The sequence below is a fragment of the Hakea prostrata genome, chromosome 7 (genome assembly GCF_041222555.1).
Source record: "Hakea prostrata isolate BN-2017 chromosome 7, UWA_Hpros_2, whole genome shotgun sequence".
NCBI classification, from domain to species: Eukaryota; Viridiplantae; Streptophyta; class Magnoliopsida; order Proteales; family Proteaceae; genus Hakea; species Hakea prostrata.
Genome location: NC_142606.1, coordinates 27242023 through 27260840, shown reverse-complemented (window position 1 = coordinate 27260840; position 18818 = coordinate 27242023). Strand labels below are relative to the sequence as shown.

Genomic DNA, 18818 nt, shown 5'->3' with positions numbered 1-18818 from the left:
TTCATCGTGTCATAAACAGAGCTTTTGCTTGTTATGAGCTTGCCTATCTATCTTCCTTGTTTTTTCATCTATTCTCTTCTTTAAGAATTGCAGCAATGACATCATCAAATACCAGATAATCAAAGAGAATATTACTAGTTAAATTGATGATGACTTGGTCATATGAATCTGGAAGACTTTGGAGAAATTTCAGCACGTTCATGTGGCGTAACATTATGTCCCAACGTTAAAAGTTGGCAACATAACGAAGTCAAAGTATGTATGTGCTTTGTAACTGATGTAGACTTTGACATCCGTGAGGTATACAACTTTCTCTTCAAGAAAATTTTGTTGTGAAGTGACTTGACTTCATACAATTTGATGAGATGATTTCAAACCTCCTTAGCAGTTTTCTTCTCTTCTAGGTCTACTAAAATATCATCAGATAATGCTAGATGCAAATTGGAAAGGGCCATTGCATCTATTATGTTCCACTTTTCGTTATCTGTGATCTCTACCGGCCGATTACTGATGGCTTCCAGGCAATTATCCTTTATCAATAATGCATTTATCTTCATCTCCCATAATGAGAATTTTGTGCCGTCAAACTTGTCGATGTCAATCATTGCTGCCAATGCTTCTATCATGAACTGTTGTTGACTATAGAATAACTCCCACTATTTCACGTGAAAAATATATCCTCAAGTTACCTCCAACTAGTATATTGTTGAACCAAAGTACACCAAGAAAGTTTCTAGGAAAGACTGAAGGGACACAACCGATCCGCTTAAATACCAGACTCTTTAAACAAAATTTTCCTAGACATGCACTTAATCACCCAATATACATTTCCAGGATACTCGAAAAGAAAATAAACATGTGAATAGTGACTTCAAAAAAATTTTGCAGCACCTCCGTAGGATGATAAACAAAACATTGCTCTGATACTAACATCGGGTTATGAAAAACCCACCAAATAGAACAATCAGCAAATAAATAAAAAAGAACACAATAATTTATGTAGAATACCCTTAAAAGGAAAAAAACCACGGACAAGAGAAAAAAAACTCCACTATAAATAAAGAATTATACAAAAGAGAAGATTTTTTTGGATGAATTACATGTGGAGGGAGAAGCATCATTTTATAGCCTCTCCCCATCCCACCTTCTACCACATCCACTCGATGGGGGATTAAAACTCTCAACAAACTCTCACTTCTATTCGATGTGGGACTAAAACAACTCACACTTCTTTTTGATGTTGGACTAATACTTTCAACATGCAAAAAAACCGTCAAATGTGGGTTGACTCATGGTCAAAGAACCACATTCAATGGCTAAGTCAATATGTGCATCACAAAAGATCTCTTGATTAGTTTCAAAGCTTGGTTGAGAACTAAAACAGAGGGAAAACGATTCAGTTACTTTTTCATGATGTTGAACATTAGCTTATATAAGATTTACCTTTAATTCTTGATTGTAGAATCAATCGATACATCAAACTTGTGACCTTTCGACAATAAAGCTTAATTCCCCAAATCTGGCTATTGTACATTCCTTCCTAGGTATGATTGTTTACCCCAAATCTGATAGGATCACGATTACTACCATAATTGTTAAATTCCTTAGTGCTCAATAAATCTTTGAGCTGACTTTTCGATCCAGACCCGAATAGACTGACCGCCCATAGTTCGTTCGGGTCCGCTTGTTAACATTATTTTTACTTACTTACATATAGAATCTGATGAGCTCTTTCCTTAGGCCGGAACTCGATTGCATAGGCTTGATGGGGTCAACTTCCAACACTTTCCCTCGCGGCGGATACAGTCATAGAATCAACTTTAATTACTCGACCAATATGGCTTCCCACCTTCATTGTTCAATTGACATTCCCAGGAATCGTACCTCAACTACCAATTTCTTCTTTTCTGCTCCCGATGGATTAAAGTGTGGTTCCCATTTGCGAATTTGACAGATAATGATCTGCCTGTAATCATCCTTAAACGCCAAACTGAGCAACGTGTAGTCGTTTCCAATGTCAATAATGTCCAGAGTGCCACTCGGTTTCCACATTGTCGTAACCTTCTCCATCGAGCTGAGCTATGTACCCAACCGTCTTACCAACCGCTTGAAGATTTATAGACCATAAGACCTTCTCTGAGAACCTCCCCTTCACGGCCTGATTGACCTCTCTTAATCTTTTTGTTACTGCGTTGCATTTGATCCATCTCTTCCGGGGGAAGTACCCACCACCAGAAAGCTCACTCCCGCCATCAAACTCTGTAGAAGAATGTCAATGTCATCTCCTATATTATCCTCCTCAAAGAGGATAACTAACGTAATGACGCTCATGCTGCTGAACCATTCCAAACGTAGCCAATATCCAGCAACTAGACAAAATAGAATACGGTCAATTCCCCCTCCCCCTTCTCTATTCTTGGACTCCAAACATAGCCTAAATTGACAAATTATCAGAGAGATCACTCATTATAAGAACTTTACCATTATACAACGACTATGGTCTATCACAATACTTTCACATCCCGTTGTGTTATGGTGCAAACAAAATGCAGCACATGCGTACATCCTCCCTTTAATCTTTTTACTTGAACTATATACTCCATGCGAACCAAGCATTCATAACCCTGCCTTTGATGATTGTATCTCACTGCAAATGGTAAAAAGCTTAAAGGAGCTTTTACAGAATTCCATAACCCACAGGTTTAAAGCAGAACAAATTAGTTTAAAACCAGTAAATCCAGCTTCCGTGGCCACCTTTACAAACTGTTTCTCTATCCTGTCCTTTCCTCCAGGATGTTGAGCCAGCAGAAACAAGTCTGAACGGAACTTTTGCATCATTTGCGGTCCCAAGAAGCAGAGGAAGAACCCTATCAATGATCACCACCACTTGACTCCCGTAGGTTTGAGTACTGCCTACATAAAACCAGAGAAGTAGCGTGCAGAGATGAAAACCCGTAGATAATCAATTTTTATAGCCTAAGAAATGAAAGTTTCAACGTATGCAAGCAAGCTATTACCTCTAGAAGAATGATGTCTCCCGCTGGAACACTAACAAACAGACCTCCAGCTACATGCTCCATACCTACAATTAGATCATATATGATACCATAAATATGCTTAATGCATGAAATCTTAAATTATTGAAATAAATTTGACTTATATCTTACATTAAATATACATTAAAGGGCGGGATAATACCAGGATAGGTCAGTACTTACTGCACCACATTAGGCAAATTGAAGTTTATCCCCTTGATGTTTGGGTCCTTAGAAATGACCAACTCAAGTGCATCTGCAATCCCAACCTCATCAACTATTATTTTCACATTGTCAAAGCCTTTTGTATTTCTCAAGTATTTCCCTGATGGTTTTGATGGTTCCCTTCATCAATCCTGTACTGAAGGACTTGTTGCAACTTGGGACAGAGAGGCCATTGGCCTCTTATCAAACGGAGCTCCTCCTTCCAGAAGTGCATCTTTCAAGTAGCGCCAAAGAAAATCTAAAAGTAGAACCCATTCCCTTGGGAAAGATCCAATTGGTCTCAGTGAAGCACACAGTCCCAGTGTTGTGCAGACAAGAAGAAGAATGAGAAGCTCCTAACATCTTAAGAAGATTGTGAAGAAAGATTACCAGCTTTAAAGGAAGTCCTTGTGATCTACCATCTTAAAGACACCAGCAAATATGGCGCTTCATGATATGAGAGGAAAAACATGGAGACAGGTGCCAAGCCATAGACTTTCAACAGTGCAATTTGAGAGGAAATACGTTGACCAGCTCTAGCTATTATCTTTTGGCAGATCTAACTCTATAGAAGCTTTGATAAACCATAGGAAGAACTAAAGAACCAGCCACTTCCACGGCCAAAAGAATGGCATAGTCGGTACTGGAGTAAACCTGGATTTTTTGGTTGATTCTCTTTACGTTTTCTTGCTTTCATCTCTACTCAAAACACTTTTCTTCCGGTCACCAGACCACGTACTGCAATCTCATACCAGATCCCAAAGCCATTACCAAGCCCCTTGGAAGCCTGGATTACTTAGGTGGACGCCAAGGCACCTCGATGGTGTCACCTTGTGCCCTGCACCTTCCAAAGCCTAGGGTTAATTACCTAGATGCTCCCAAGAACTATGGATCCACCTCCGCTAAGCCATTGTAAAAAGGAAAGTATTCAATAACTACAGAACATATTGCACTAAAATTCTAATTGCACCAATGGATCCCTTGGAATTTAAAGGAACAGTTTCATGCCTCATAACAAAGGAAGAAACTCCCTCTTATAGATTCAAGAGCACCACAGCAATATTATACCCCAGGTCCACTTTGGCTGCACCGTGGGGAAGAAGAAATACATAAATAAATAAAAACAATTGGACATGTCAACACAGTTCCAGCTACACAATGGCTCAGCAGAACATACAAGCTTAGAACTCAATAAAATTGATTACATCAATGCCATAGTGGTGCTTCCTAAAAGAACCACCACCTTCACGAGATAGCATCAGAAAATAAGACAACAAAATGATATTTATCATTTGATGTGGAATCAACCACCTTAGATGAAATTGTGAGTGTGATAATTCCAAAAGAAAAGTTGAAGAGTTTATCTTTATTAGCAGGGGCAGCATCACGCAATCAATTCAAAAGGGGTCAGAAGAAGGAAACACTTTAAGAGAAAAAAGGGTGCATGGAAAATAAAGCGAAATGGGCCAACTGTAGCTGGAACACTCCATTCACAGGATGCACTAAGGAGCCTAATTCACAGTATAATTTCTAGAGGATGGGAAGAAGATGGATGTAGGTCAGACTTTCATTGGCTGTAAATGAGCATAATTGACTTCGATATAGAAGAGCAATGCATGAAAATAAAATATTTAATGATGATAGAAGATTCCAATGGAAAACTTTATAGGCTTTAAAGAGTCCAAAATTAGGTCTAAGATGCCTAAAGCAACCGCTGAGGTAGAAGAGCTAGAGAGCTACAGAAAATTAAGATCAATGGAGCAACAAACAGAGCGGTGGATGACCATGCTTAGCAGTAACAACTTACAAATTGTGATCAGCATGGTCAAGGAAAAATTACCTGTGTATCATAGACCAATGAGCAAAGCTGATTTGGTGGAGTTCAAAATTCTCTCCGGTAAAAGGGAATAAGGGACAGCAAGGACTTGGTAATGATAAAGTATCTGATCACTAGTTCTTTCAAGAAAAATTATGAAGAAAGAAGGAAGGTCCTGGCCTCCTAGAGATGGAAAAGATTTGTGTAGCCAAGTACCCAACTGATGTGAATAGGGTTGAACCACCCCCAATAAAAAAATAAAAAATAAATAATTGGGCCCAAAAGGCCCAATCCAAAGCTGGCCAAATGCCACACGGGTAGTTTGGTCATTTTCCCAGACCTTTTGGGGCTTAAGAAGGGTCTAATTGGAACCCCATTGATTCAAGGGTCATGGATCTATCTTTATTTTCTTATTTAGATTAGTATTTGTTAGTTATTGAGTTTTTGGGGGTGAAGATACCTGGTCAAAATAAGTCCCAAGTCAAACTTTTTTTTTGCGTTCAAACCCAAGTGGAATCTAATTTAAATTAAGATTCCTTATAAATAATTAAGTGTTATTTTCTAAGATGGTTTTTTTTATATGTGGCTATTATTTATTGAGTTGTCAAGCAGCTCCTAGTATATAAGGGATTCCCTAGTTGAGTCAAGTAGGTTTCCTTATTAGAGTCCCAAGTCTTCTATAGGTTATAAATAAGCCTAGTTTTTCATTGTATCTTCTTATTTTTGGATTAATATAATTATTGAAGAATTGCAGCCATTAAGGTCTGGCAGTGTCCTTTTAAGGGGGACCTTGTGGCTGTTAAGCTTGCTTATTTTCGGCCACATTCTGTCCTACGATTCCAGCAAGAAGTCCAGCAACCTTTCTCTTCCAGATTCTGAAAACAACTGAGTTGAACCCATCTCAAACCCAGCCCTAACCTCTCTTCTTTCTCCTCTTCTCCCTATACCCTGCAACTCCTATTACTTGCTGTTTTAGACCAAGAAACATCAACAAAACACCAAGAACCTCCCAGAACCTTGCTATCCCACCTTGGCAGTAGCCAAGAAACCATCCCCCACCCTTGCGACAACACCTAGACCCCTCCCCCACCTCCCCAAACCCCACGGCACCCTCTCTCCCCCTTTTTTCTGTTTATTTTCTGGTTCTTGAGGCAGAATTACAAGAAAAGAAAAAACAGAATGAAAAAAAAAAAAAAAAAAAAAAAAAACAGACGAAGAAGAAGAAAGATTGCCCAAGATAAAGAAGAAAATGAGGAAAGAAGGATGAGTTGAATTGTTTTCCCTTCAAAGCTCCACCCAGAAGGGATTGCTTATAACCCTAATTTATCTCCAACCCCCAACCCATCTTAACATTTGTTAGAACCCTAAAATCTCCCCCAATCCATCCCAAAACCCTCCCCATACCCAACCCCAGGCTTCCTAGGAATCTGTGATACACCCTATATCTTTTTATTACATCCCATATTGATTCTTGATATCTCAAAATCATCCCATAGAAATTTGTTAACCCTCTAAGCTTTTCCCTTTCATCCCATAGAACCCATAAATTATTATCTAGTGTTTCCCTCCAATTCCCATCTAGATCAAAGCAACCCATAGGCATCCCATTAAATAGTAGATTTAATTGCTGGAAGATTCTAGGCAAACCCTCAATTTTAGGGCAACCATCTTATGAACTTCAAACCTAAAACTTGGTTTACATCACCAACACCACACAAAGGTATCTGTCATTTATTGCATGGGCTGAATAACTGAATGTCTATGTAATTGACCTGCATTAGCAAGCAAATCTATTTCCAGATTTAAAAGTTAACAAGAGAATGAAGACTACTAAATCAGACTGAACTTCGCAAGCCCATATTGATCTCATTTTTTGAATCCTGTGAGCCCAATAATTGTGATTTCAAGGGAAATTGCAGGCTTGGATTTACTACATAATTATGGGGAAGAAAGATCCTTCAAGAGCTTCTGTTTTGTCTTGTCTTTACTGGAAAAACAACGCAAAGATTTGTCTAGTTTGTGTACTGATTATTCTGTTATAACTTAACCAATATGTCTTCTAATATTTCTATTTATATTCTTCAAGAAAGAAAGTCTATGGCTTTGACTTGCACTGTAAGGAATTCAGCATTGGTTAACGAAGGGTTTGATAAGTCATAACCTGGGAAGTCAGGATTTGCTAGGAAATCCAACTACCAACGTGAACAACAAAAAACCATAAAAGTAAATTTTCCATTAAAAAATGAAGCATATATATCACTCATCTCATCAAGCCCCATGTGTGATTAAATCACTTAGAGATAGAACTGTAAAAATGACAACAACAACAACATCAACAAGAAGCCTTGTCCCAACTAAATGGGGTCAGCTACATGGATTTTTGCCTTCCAATAAGCTCTGTTTAAGGCCTTGCTAGATATAAGGCCTAAGTGATGCATGTCATTTCTCACAATGCATATCCTTTCTCATGCCTTCTCTTAAGGTCATCTTAGGTCTACCCCTAGTTCTTCTAATTCCTTTGATCTGGATTAAATCACTTCTCCGTACAGAGGCATTTACAAGCCTCCATTGAACGTGACTGTGCCACCTCAAACGACTTTCTCGAAGCTTATCACTTATCGAAGCTACTCTAAGACCAACTCTAATATGATCATTCCTTATTTTATCCTTCATAGTTTTGCCACATCCATCTTAGGCAGTGTTTGGCATAGTTTTCATTTTTGTACTTTTACATAGTTTTCAAAAATCAATGCTAACAATGATTTTAGGTCAAAATGCTAAAAATCATTAGGTAACCAACAGCTGAAATAGATTTCATACCACAAAGTACATTTGGCATGTCTTTCCATAAAATGACTTTTAGTAAGTTCCAACAGTGCCCCTTCAAGATGCAAAGAATTGGAAACCACAACTACCAAGCATGAGGCTTCATCATGCACTACAACACCCCAGCACCATCCAATACAAACATAGTAACATCACAGTGGACAGTATAGCCACTCCCGTGTATATAGCAGCAGCACTCACACCAAGTTGAGAAATTCTTGAAATCACATGAGGACTACATGGTCCCGATATAGCCGATAAAACACCAGAGGGGGGGGGGGGCTGTGTAACAAATGGAGCAGTCCTGCCAAACTGCTCGTGCAAAACAACATCCCAGAAGTACATATTTCCCAATGCACAGCGTCGCTTGTTTAGCAGCCACTTCTTGGGCAATCAGAAGTCATGACAAAGTCTACTTGCATAACTACAACATTCTTTGGAGAGAAACATAAAAACCAGTAAATGAAGTGAAAGAAATCACTAGCCTTCTCAGTACATGCTTGGAATACGGCCTTCACATGTTTCTCAGATAGTCAAAGCTTTGCTGCCCCTGACTTCAGGTGGGCTGGTTCTGGTGTTCAGAGGAAGAGTTGAGTTAGCACAAATGGAGGTTCCACAGCTGAGCATAGGAATCGACCAGCCCCACTAATGAAATTTGAACATCTAAAACTAAGGTTTTGTATTTTGCATCTTTTGATTAGCAGCGGTTTCTTGGGAAATCATTTCCCTTACTCCTCCCTTTTATTTCCCCTGTAGCCAAGGGTACTGTCTACATTTTCACCAAAAATTAAGTCAACTTGGTCACACCTATTTGATCTGTACAGCTGCTTGTCAAAATATGTACCTGCCGACAAACTAAGTACATCATATGCTTTTGGAGAGAATGTCCATCAGGCTTCAGGGAAGAAAGGGCTTGCATGTCATGCAGTTGCAGCCTTAAGCAAACAGAGAGGATCTAACAGGGTCGTGAAGGGGTGGACCTCCTAGAGCTAAGAGTGTTCTCAAAGGATGACTTACTTGTCTGAGTTGACAGCAGCAAAACTGGATAACATCTATGGAGGAAATCATCGGAGAGCAGACCGGGGAGAAGGATTTATCCTTTTTCCCACCGGGGTGGGGATCCAAGAGAGAGAATACTGAGTGGAATAAATCCCTCTTCGTTAGCAGTCAAACCTGAAATGGAAATTCTATAAAATACCTCATTCCCAAAACTAATTTAGAAACCATCAGAACTTCTCTAGAGATTGGATACGGTTAATTAATTCATGATCTGCAGACCCGCATTAAATTTCTAATGGGTTAGATGTGCAAAGCGTTGTTCAATTAGCAGCCACTTCTTCTGCTGTAACTGAAACTGCCCTCATCGAGCATGACCTCCCTGAGATGGTGGATAGAGTAGAAGTCTAGAGTGCGTTGGGTGGGGGGAGACAGAGGGAGAGCACGTTTCTCTCTTTACATTTTTGAAGGGTTTCAGGTTCTAATTTCTGAAAGAGAGAACGAGACAACGGGAGACAAAATGAAGCAAGGTGATGGCATACACCTGAATTGAGTTTGGAGGAATTGAAAGGCAAAGTAACAAAAAATCAGGAATTTACTGTTTTAAAGTCACTTGTAGATGTTATAAGCACATGCTTTTAAAAGCCACCGCAAAAACAAATGAAACTGATTTTCATAGAAAAATTGAAGACATTTACCAACACTACTTATTTGAGCAAAACTAAAAAACAAGAAGTTCGCCAAACACTGCCTCAGCATCCTCATTTCAGTAACACAAAGTTTATCTATATGATGCTTCTTAACAGCCTCACACTGATGTAATCATGCAACCACAGATCTAGGGTTAGGGGTAAAGTAGTAATTTTCCTAGAATGTGGCTACCAAGGAAATTCCAGCAACAGTTAGAGAAGTTTTCTAGGGTTCTTTCAACAATCAAAACCTGCTGATTATGAACTTCAGAACTGCACTCTTTTTAGATTGAAGCTCAACTTTGAATCTGAACTCAAACTCAGAATTAGGGTTAGGACTTTCAGCTAGGGTTAGGGTTTGGGGAATGGGTTGCTGTCCTGCAGTTTAGAACTAATAAAATGACTATTCTGCAATTCAGAAACTCTTTCAGAGTTGCGAGGCCTGAAGTTTAGGTGTTTAAGATTTTTCTGCAATTTCTCAAAATTCTGCAGATTACACATGAAGAAGATGAAGTGCAGAAATTTAAAACCCAGAAAACAGGGCTGCTTTGGGGAAACTATGTTAGGACTGATACATCTAGGCTTCTGGGGACTGGGATTCTAATGAGAGTAGAATGGTGGGTTTAGGGGCTGGGAAACAGGGAATTCAAATACGGTTAGGATCTGGTGTCGCAGGAAAGGAGCAGATGGGGGAGGCTGCAACAGTAGGGGATGCATGCAATGAGGTGGGGTGGGGATGAAACAGTAGGGGAAGTGGCAGAGGATGTATGTGATGGGGTTGGGAAGGTAGTCAAGGCCTAACAAAGGGGGATGGGGACAGGGGAGTTACAGTGGAGATGGGAAGGGCTCCTAGGATTGCAGGGGCTAAGGGAGGAGTGGGAAAGGGTTGTGGACAGAGGTGGAGGCGCTGGAATGCAGTGGGGTTGCTTCTCTCACTTGCTTGACTGCTGGAAGCTGGCTTGAAGGTTGTTATTGAAGATTTGAGATCATGGTTATCAAAGTGTCTGCCTAGGCATGTCTAGGCGGCAAGGCTATTTTTCAACTGCCTTGTTTTGAACCACTTAATTGGCATGCAGATTTTTTTACCGCTTTGACGCCTTAGTGCCTTATGCTCCTTATTACCACCTATATGCTAAAACAGCCACTTTTTTGACATTTTGTACATAATATTCTTTTCTTGATTTAATTTTTAAATAAAAATTTATTCTACAAAGCTGTATATAAATTTAATAGTTAATCATTTCAGAATCGAGAATCAATGAATCATTAAATAGTTGATTTTATTCTTGAATGCTTTTTTTTTTTTAAATTTAATGAATGTGATTATTGAATGTTTATTTAGCTTATTATAGAAAGTAGTTGTATTGAAACTTTTTGACCCAACCACTTTGGCCTCCTTATTGCCGCCTAGGCGCCACTTTATTGCCTAGGCGGCCGCTTTGGTCGCTTGCTGCCTTGACAACCATGCTTGAGACTGCTAGAGTGTTGAAGAAGATGATGATTCAAACCCTCAACTGAGGCCTATCCTTATGCCTATCCAATAAGGAGACCTCGATCCTCAACTCTAACAATTTTACTGATCTTCAAAAATTGAGAAATAAAATTTGCATAAGAGGCTATATATAGCCTAAAAATAAAGACTTTGACTTAAACTGGGATCTCCTTAACTGATGAGATCCAATTACAACTCAAACTGGACTCTTATCCAAACTCTTGACAAATAAGATAATAAACCTTATCTCTCAACTACTAACTATGACTCATCCAAACAACTTCAACTCAAAATAAAACACTCGAAACAAATCCTAAATAGACTCAAGTTGACTTAATGAATTGCTGAAATAAATTTCAAATTAAAATTCAGAGGCAAATTAAGGACTAAATTGCCCAAAATACCCCTCCAGCTTATTGTGGCTTCTTGGAGCCATCCTGCGGGCCCCACTTGTGCATTTGGCTATGGGGATCTCCATGTCCACATCAAACACTCTACATCATACACCACGCTAGGCATACGATGATCCTATAGAATTTTCCTTTGAGCTTCAAAGGAAGATGTCAACCACATAGGACCCTGAACACACCTCTCCACTACATCCACCCCATCTTAATTCTTTGAAAACATCATCCTCTATACCATCTTTTTTATTTATGATTTAGCCAAGGTACCTAAAAGAATTGCTTCGATGGATCTCCTTCTCATCAAGTTTCACCACCTCACAATCCGGTGATCCAACTCAAAGTTCCAAACTAGATTATCTATTTCCATTATACTTAATTTAAAGCCTTTTGACTCCAAAGTTGCTCTCTGTGATTCTAACTTCGTATTAATCCCACCCTGTGTCTCATTATCAATACAATATCATTAGCAAAAAACATACACGAAGGAACCTCATCTTGAATATCTTTGGTTAATTCATCCATTATAAGTGCAAACAAATACAAGCTTAAAGTTGATCCTTGATGTAGTCCAACTAAAATTGAGAATCCATCACCTCGTCCTCCCATCGTTCTTACACACTGAACCATCATACATATCCTTAACTATGACTACATATTTACTTGCAACATTTCTTTTCTCTACTATTTGCCAACTTAACACTCTACTGACTCCAATAAGATTTTTTTAAGTCAATAAAGACCATATGAAGATCTTTCTTATACTCTCTATACATTTACATAAGGCTCCTAATAGGGTAAAGATTGAATCCTTTTACACGGGTTCGACCTTGTATGATAGAATTATAAATAAAAGTTTCTAAAAAATAACAAAGCAAACCAGCGACCTTCCAAATAAGCACATAGCAAATACATATGGGAAACTGGAAGATGAAGGAATAGTATGGAAAAAGTAATTATCAACAAGAAAAAGCATGTGTACAATGTGGGGTTGGATTTCTTACCTTCAAATTATGAGAAACTAAGATGAAATAAAAAGGAGCTATTAATGAGGATCAGAGATTTCCACATTGAGTGTGGATAGAGGGAGCATGAGTCCTAATTTTGATTATCAGCTTATTAGTAAAAGCTGAATAATGTGCTACAACAGTATCTAGATCTATAAAAATAAGTATACGAGTGAGATACATAATAATTAATCTTATACAGAAATGACATTTACTTGCCTTCTTACCTTGACTAACCCATTTAAATCCAAGGCTAGTGGCACCAAGCTACTTAGGGGTTTTGAACGCAGGTCACAAATGGATTTGGAGCAGTACATTGGGCAACTCACCATGGTTGTTCACACAACATGCTTAAAAGTGAGCTGAATTTTGATTGCAGCATTCAATGCTGCTTGCCTAGTCTAATCCAAGAGAAAAAGCATAAAAACCGCTTCTTTAGATCATTCGATAAAAGTTGGACCTCTGTGAAGACTTGACTGACCAAGATATTAAGTTCTACCAAAAAAAAAAAAAGCTTCTCACTGGGATTACAAAATGGTTGTTCAAACAATGGTTTTGGAGAAAGTATGACAGATATAAGTCCCACAATGTGGAAAGTAATAAGGTATGCACATCTATAAGATGTGCTGATTCACCCCAAGCAGTTAATGATGCAGAAGGCAAATAAATTCTGAGATAAGTGAAGAAGATGCTGTGTCTTCAGGTCCAATTAGAAGCCATGTTGAGGCTCGAGCTGCAAGTTGCAAAATCATCTGATGCTACAAGCAAGACAAATTTCTGGGCTGCCAACAATCCTTGCTGTATGAAGGAAGTGCAGACGGGGACAGCTGGTATAGGAAAAGTCGATATTTTAAAATCTTCTGCCTCTGGTAAACCACTCAGTCAGGATCTCAGACCACAGAAATCCAGTCATCCGTAGGTGAAGGAGAACAGGATAATCAATATTATCTCCCCTTGAGGAATCTGGAGTTGCTCTGTTACAATCTGAGTTTACAGTCTGCTGAACATGACCTCTTGATGAAAACTTAGGTCTATCCTTGTGTTTGTATGGAGGAAAGGTCTTCAGATGGAATCATAACAAGACAATGTCATGATCAGCAGCATACTGCAGACAATGAAATTATATTTTTGGTCCAGAAAGCAGCTGAGTCTATTCTTCAGATTTCTTTGGATAATTCAAATTGTCCACAAGAATGCGTTACCAAGGTATCAAATGCATCGGAGAAGATGAGTGAGCAGCCCAAGTATTGTACCTGACTCTTTTGAGTCAATCACATTAAGGCCAACAGAAAACAGTGTTGATGATTACTCAGTATCATCAATACCAGTTGAAGTAAAGAAGACAGAAAACGGGTGTGGGTGGAAGATGAAATAGGGAAGCAGGTTTAAAGATTGCCCGAAAAACATACAGCCTGGTCTAGTTTCTCTTTTAGGCATGATATTTGGAAAAATATAGACATTATTGGGACACCCTTGAGATCAAAGGAGTATAGGAAAACAGATCCAGAAACATTGGCGGTGACAAGTGGGGGCCCCTATGGAAGGCAGGCAGTCTCTATTATACCTTTTTCTTCACAACACAAGTTTTAAAACCTTAAAAAAAAAATCATTTTGCAGAAAGATATGCCAAACGTATTATTTAGCACAAAATCTATTTTACCAACTGGTTACCAAATGATTTTTGCATTTTGATCCAAAATGATTTTAGTAATGATTCTTTAAGAACAGGTAAAAACCAAAAATGAAAACCATACCAAAGAAAGTCTTAGTTTCATTACCATCAGACTTCTGGTTTTTTCTAGTTAATTTAGTTATGTGTCCTCATCTTATTCAATATTATTTGTTACTGAAGCTAGGAAACAATTAATGAAGAAAATAATTACCTGTTCATTGACATCATGTTCGGCATTTGGACCAGAAATGAATTCTCTTCATCTTTAAGTTCCATTTCAACTTTTGTTTCTTTTGCTTGTGTTTTACATTTTGAAGTATAACGTATATATGATGTCACGATATATGGTCATGTATCACAATAGCATGTACCATCTACCAAAAATGCTAGAGAAGGCCTTGAAATTTTATAAATGCAAGAAAATTGATGCAGACTAACAGTAAGGAACCTGCATGCCCAGGTGATGGGGAAATGCCTTGATTCATAGGCAACCTATGGACAACTATATCCTCACAAGAGTTAAAACCTCTCAAGTTCACAAGACTTAAACAGAATCCCAAATAGGGAAACATGAATCCACAGGCCATCTATGTATACAGATGGAGGTTGTTAGAACATAACATTCCTATCTCCAGCCAATAAGGAGACTATCAGATTAACTCATCACTTAATATAAACAATGAAATAAGGCGAACAGAGAAGAGAATGGAAAAAATAAACATCCCCTTGTCACTGGCTGACTTGCAAATCCCCTTATCTCCCTTAACAACTTCATCAATAGTTAGCAATTGGTGGCGCCAATCCAAGATATAGAACAGAATCACACATACCAAACACAAAGAATTTCAACATGAGAAACCACAAAATGGAATACAAATAAATTATTATGAATAATCTCATCTGAATAGATCAATACAGAAACACAGTTTTTGGGCTTTGTATTCTACATTTTCTCGAGACCAAGAAAAAACCTCAACATAAAACAAGAATTCAACTGTTTTGAAGAATTCTCACTAATATTACCCAAAACGGAAGGCACAGTCTAACCAAAACGCTTATTATAGGATTGAAACAATGAATACCTAAAGTCTTGAAAGCCGACTCAGTCATCCACCTCTGCCTTGATTTCTTTCATGAGTTCATCTTTGTAGTCATCAAAAGTCCCTGGGAAGCTTCTCACACTCCCATCTTCTACAACCCAGATCTCGCTCTTCTCTTCATCATCACAGACCCTTGATATTAACCTAGAATCATGACTGACCAATACTACTCCACCCGTAAACTCATCCAGCGCATCGGCCAGTGCATCAATACTCTGCATATCCAAATGATTTGTGGGCTCATCCAATAGCAAAATGTGAGGCTTTGACATAGAAATTGAAGTAAAAACAACCCGGGCTTTTTGCCCACCCGATAATTTTGTGATAGGAGTAAGGTGATTATGGCTAGGGAGCCCAAATTTTCCAAGCTTTGCACGAACAGCTTCTTGTTTGCTTAAACCTTCTTGATCTGGGTGAAGCCGGAGAAGATACTGAACTGGGGTCTCATCCATAGTCAATAGATCCACGAAGTGCTGTGAGTACCTCCCAATCCTAAGCTTCTGACTTCTTCTTACTTCTCCCTCACTAGGAACCAAATCTCCAGCCAAAAGATTGAGCAGGGTCGATTTCCCAGCTCCATTAGGCCCAACAATGGCTACACGGGTTCCCATATCAATACCAACATCAACATTAGAAAGCTTGAAATCCTCCCTATTTGGATAGCTAAAAGTGACCTCAATGAGCTGTAAGAGAGGTGGGGTGAGTTCAGTCGGCTCAGGGAAGTGGAACTCCACACTGTAATCCCTCCATTTCTGAGGAGCCTCAGGTGGGGCATCATCTTCATCCACTTTCCCTTTTGACTTACTCTTTGATGCTTCCTTTGCCGCAGCAAACTTAGCTCTATCTTTAACTTTCTCCTGCTGAACACGATTCCCAGACCTCTTTGCAGCCTTAACTTGCTTCTCGTATATCTCAAATTTCTTGTTCATCTCCTTACGGCGCTGCTCGTAGCCAGATTCAAATTCATCAAAATTGCCTCGATAGAAATGGAGTTTCATATCATGGAGATGAATAATATCAGAGCAGACGGTGTTGAGAAAATCCCTGTCATGTGAAACTACAACAAGAGTCTTCTTCCACCTGCACAAGTACTCCTCTAGCCACAGAACAGCTCTGAGATCAAGATGGTTTGTCGGTTCATCAAGCAACAAAAGGGTTGGCTGCACAAACAAAGCCCTAGCCAATGAAATTCTCATCCTCCAGCCACCACTAAAGGACTTGGTAGGCCTAACTTGCATCTCCTTTGTGAAACCCAAACCAGCAAGAATCTTTGACGCTTGAGCCTCTGCCGCATCAGAGCCCATCAACTGCAACCTGTCATACAAATCTGCAAGCTTCTCACCCGCATCTTCATCACCGTCTTCTTCATCAGCAGAAGCTCCATTTTGTAGAGCAGCAACCTCCTGACGAAGCTTCACGAGCTCTTCATCAGCTGAAACCACAGCTTCAAGCGCCGTCCTCTCATCACCAACCACCTCCTGTTCCACCAGAAGAACATCTATGTTCTTTGGCACCGGAATCTTCCTCCAAGCAAGAAGCTTTAACAGGGTCGACTTCCCCTTCCCATTAGGACCAATCAAACCGTACCTTTTGCCATGAGAAATCTTCACCGAAGCATTCTTCAACAACTCTTTCCCTCTCGCCGACACAGAGAAATTATCAACCGTTATATCCTTGACATTAGCATCTGCAGAATCTTCACCATCAAGGACTGAAGCCCGGCTACCGATTACAACAGTGAAAGCATCACGATCGTCTCTAAGGGCTTCTTGGCGAGCTTGTTCTACAACATGGGCAGCGATTATATCCTTCTTCTCTCGCTTCTTTAATTCTTTCTCCGACACAGAAATATCCAGGGCCTTTGGATCGAGTTTTTGTTTAAGGGCTTTCTTCTTTTCTTCTAGTTCGATATCGACTTCTTCTTCGTCATCTGAGGGAGGGAGATCGATATCGTCAGTGTAAGAAGAGATCTTTGGGGCTGATTTTGGTTTGGAGGAAGAAGAAGCAGTCTTTGTAGGTTTATCAGGTTTCCCATCCATGCTTGCGAGCATGGCTGAGACTGAGAGCCTCTTCCCTTCTTTGGGTTTTGAGGCCGCCCCCGTCTGTTCAGCCTTCTTCTTTCCCATCTCACTCTTCCTGAAACCTGAGAGCTCCCTATTTCTCTTCTAGGGTTTGTATCAACGAAAACTCTGAAGGTTTAGAGGGTACAGAGGAAACTTTATGCAGAGACCATAGTATTAATCTGGCGAATTCTTGGAAAGACAGGGCATCCTTGAAAAAGTTGGAAAGGAATAAATAAATAAGGTAATTATAGCCGCCTTTGATCTAATCCGTGGTTGATTTAGATGAGCAATCCTGATCGTCCATCTGTCCTAACTTTTTTTACCGATCTAAAATACCTTTTTAGAATGGAATTTTTCTTTTTTACTTCTTTCTATAATTTTTTCTTTTCTTTTTTGGTAATTCAATATATATATATATATTTTTTGTCAAAAACATGAAAATTTCATTAATTAAAAGCATCTACATATAAAGGCTTGAAGAGGAACAAGTTTGAAGAAACAACAAAGAAAGGTGAAAAACCCCACCAATGTGTCCGCAAAGCTATATCTAGACCTAAATATGTAAGCAAATCTAATATAGGTGAAATCCAACGCAGTTGTCCTAATTTCAGATATAAAGCTTAAACACCTCCAATCAAGAGAAGTACAAAGACCTTAAAGAGCTTGAATGGCCGGTTTAAAATCCGAGCTAAGATGCACTTTCAAAATTCCCAAACCTTTTGCCAAAAGGAGACTAATGCATCCAAAAATTGATCAGCCCTCAGATCCTTGAATAATGATCTGCAAAATAGGGTTAGATGTGGCCCAACCACACGGTCGGGTGGCCACCTCCGAAAGCTAAGTCAGTAATGGATCACCATAGAGCTTTGGCTAGTTGCAAAGCTTAAATCGAAAACGACAATGAAGGGAAATGATTCAGTTACCTCTGTTAGGAATAGGGCTTTGGTTTATATAGGATTTACCTCCCCTTCCAGACCGTTAGATTCGTTCGTGCTTATTCTTGATGGTCGTCAAATGATAGGGTTTTACCCCTCTTTCGGAATTAGTGGCAATTACCTTCTGGGGCACGATCATCCACCTTGTATTAGTGGTAGTTACCCTTTATAACTCGATCTCCTATCCCAGATTCTACGAGATCACGTTCATCTCTATAACCGAGAGTCCCTCCACCCTTACGTAACTAATTGATCCGAACTCTGGACCGGTCTCGACCATGATTAATCCATTCCGACCAGAGTCCATGACCCGACCATGGTTAAACCCGATTCGGTGTTATTTTATCCGCATCATGAGCCCCTCAAGCCAGGTGATCGAGACGAACCGACCGATTACTTGGTTTGCCTTTCCTGACCATGATCCTCAAACGTAGTTTTAGAAGATCAATCGTTATCTTGATCTCAAACATCACATTTATTGCCCCGTCTGCGCAATGGTTACGCTCATTGAGCCGCATGCCTTTCTCGTTTCTTGTGCTGAAGGAGCTACGTGGCCCTCAACTGCAGTTATCATCATTA

General features: G+C 39.4%; 1 protein-coding gene across 1 annotated transcript; it reads right to left on the bottom strand.

Moving 5' to 3' along the window:
• Positions 1 to 2373: 2373 nt before the first annotated feature.
• LOC149010839 (ABC transporter F family member 4-like) lies at positions 2374 to 17501 on the bottom strand. The gene is made up of 3 exons (XM_089161073.1): positions 15224 to 17501; positions 3018 to 3082; positions 2374 to 2913 (listed from the first exon to the last, which is right to left on the bottom strand). The coding sequence occupies exon 1, from the start codon at positions 17365 to 17367 to the stop codon at positions 15244 to 15246; it is 2124 nt and encodes a 707-aa protein (XP_089017199.1). The 5' UTR covers positions 17368 to 17501; the 3' UTR covers positions 2374 to 2913; positions 3018 to 3082; positions 15224 to 15243.
• Positions 17502 to 18818: the final 1317 nt, after the last annotated feature.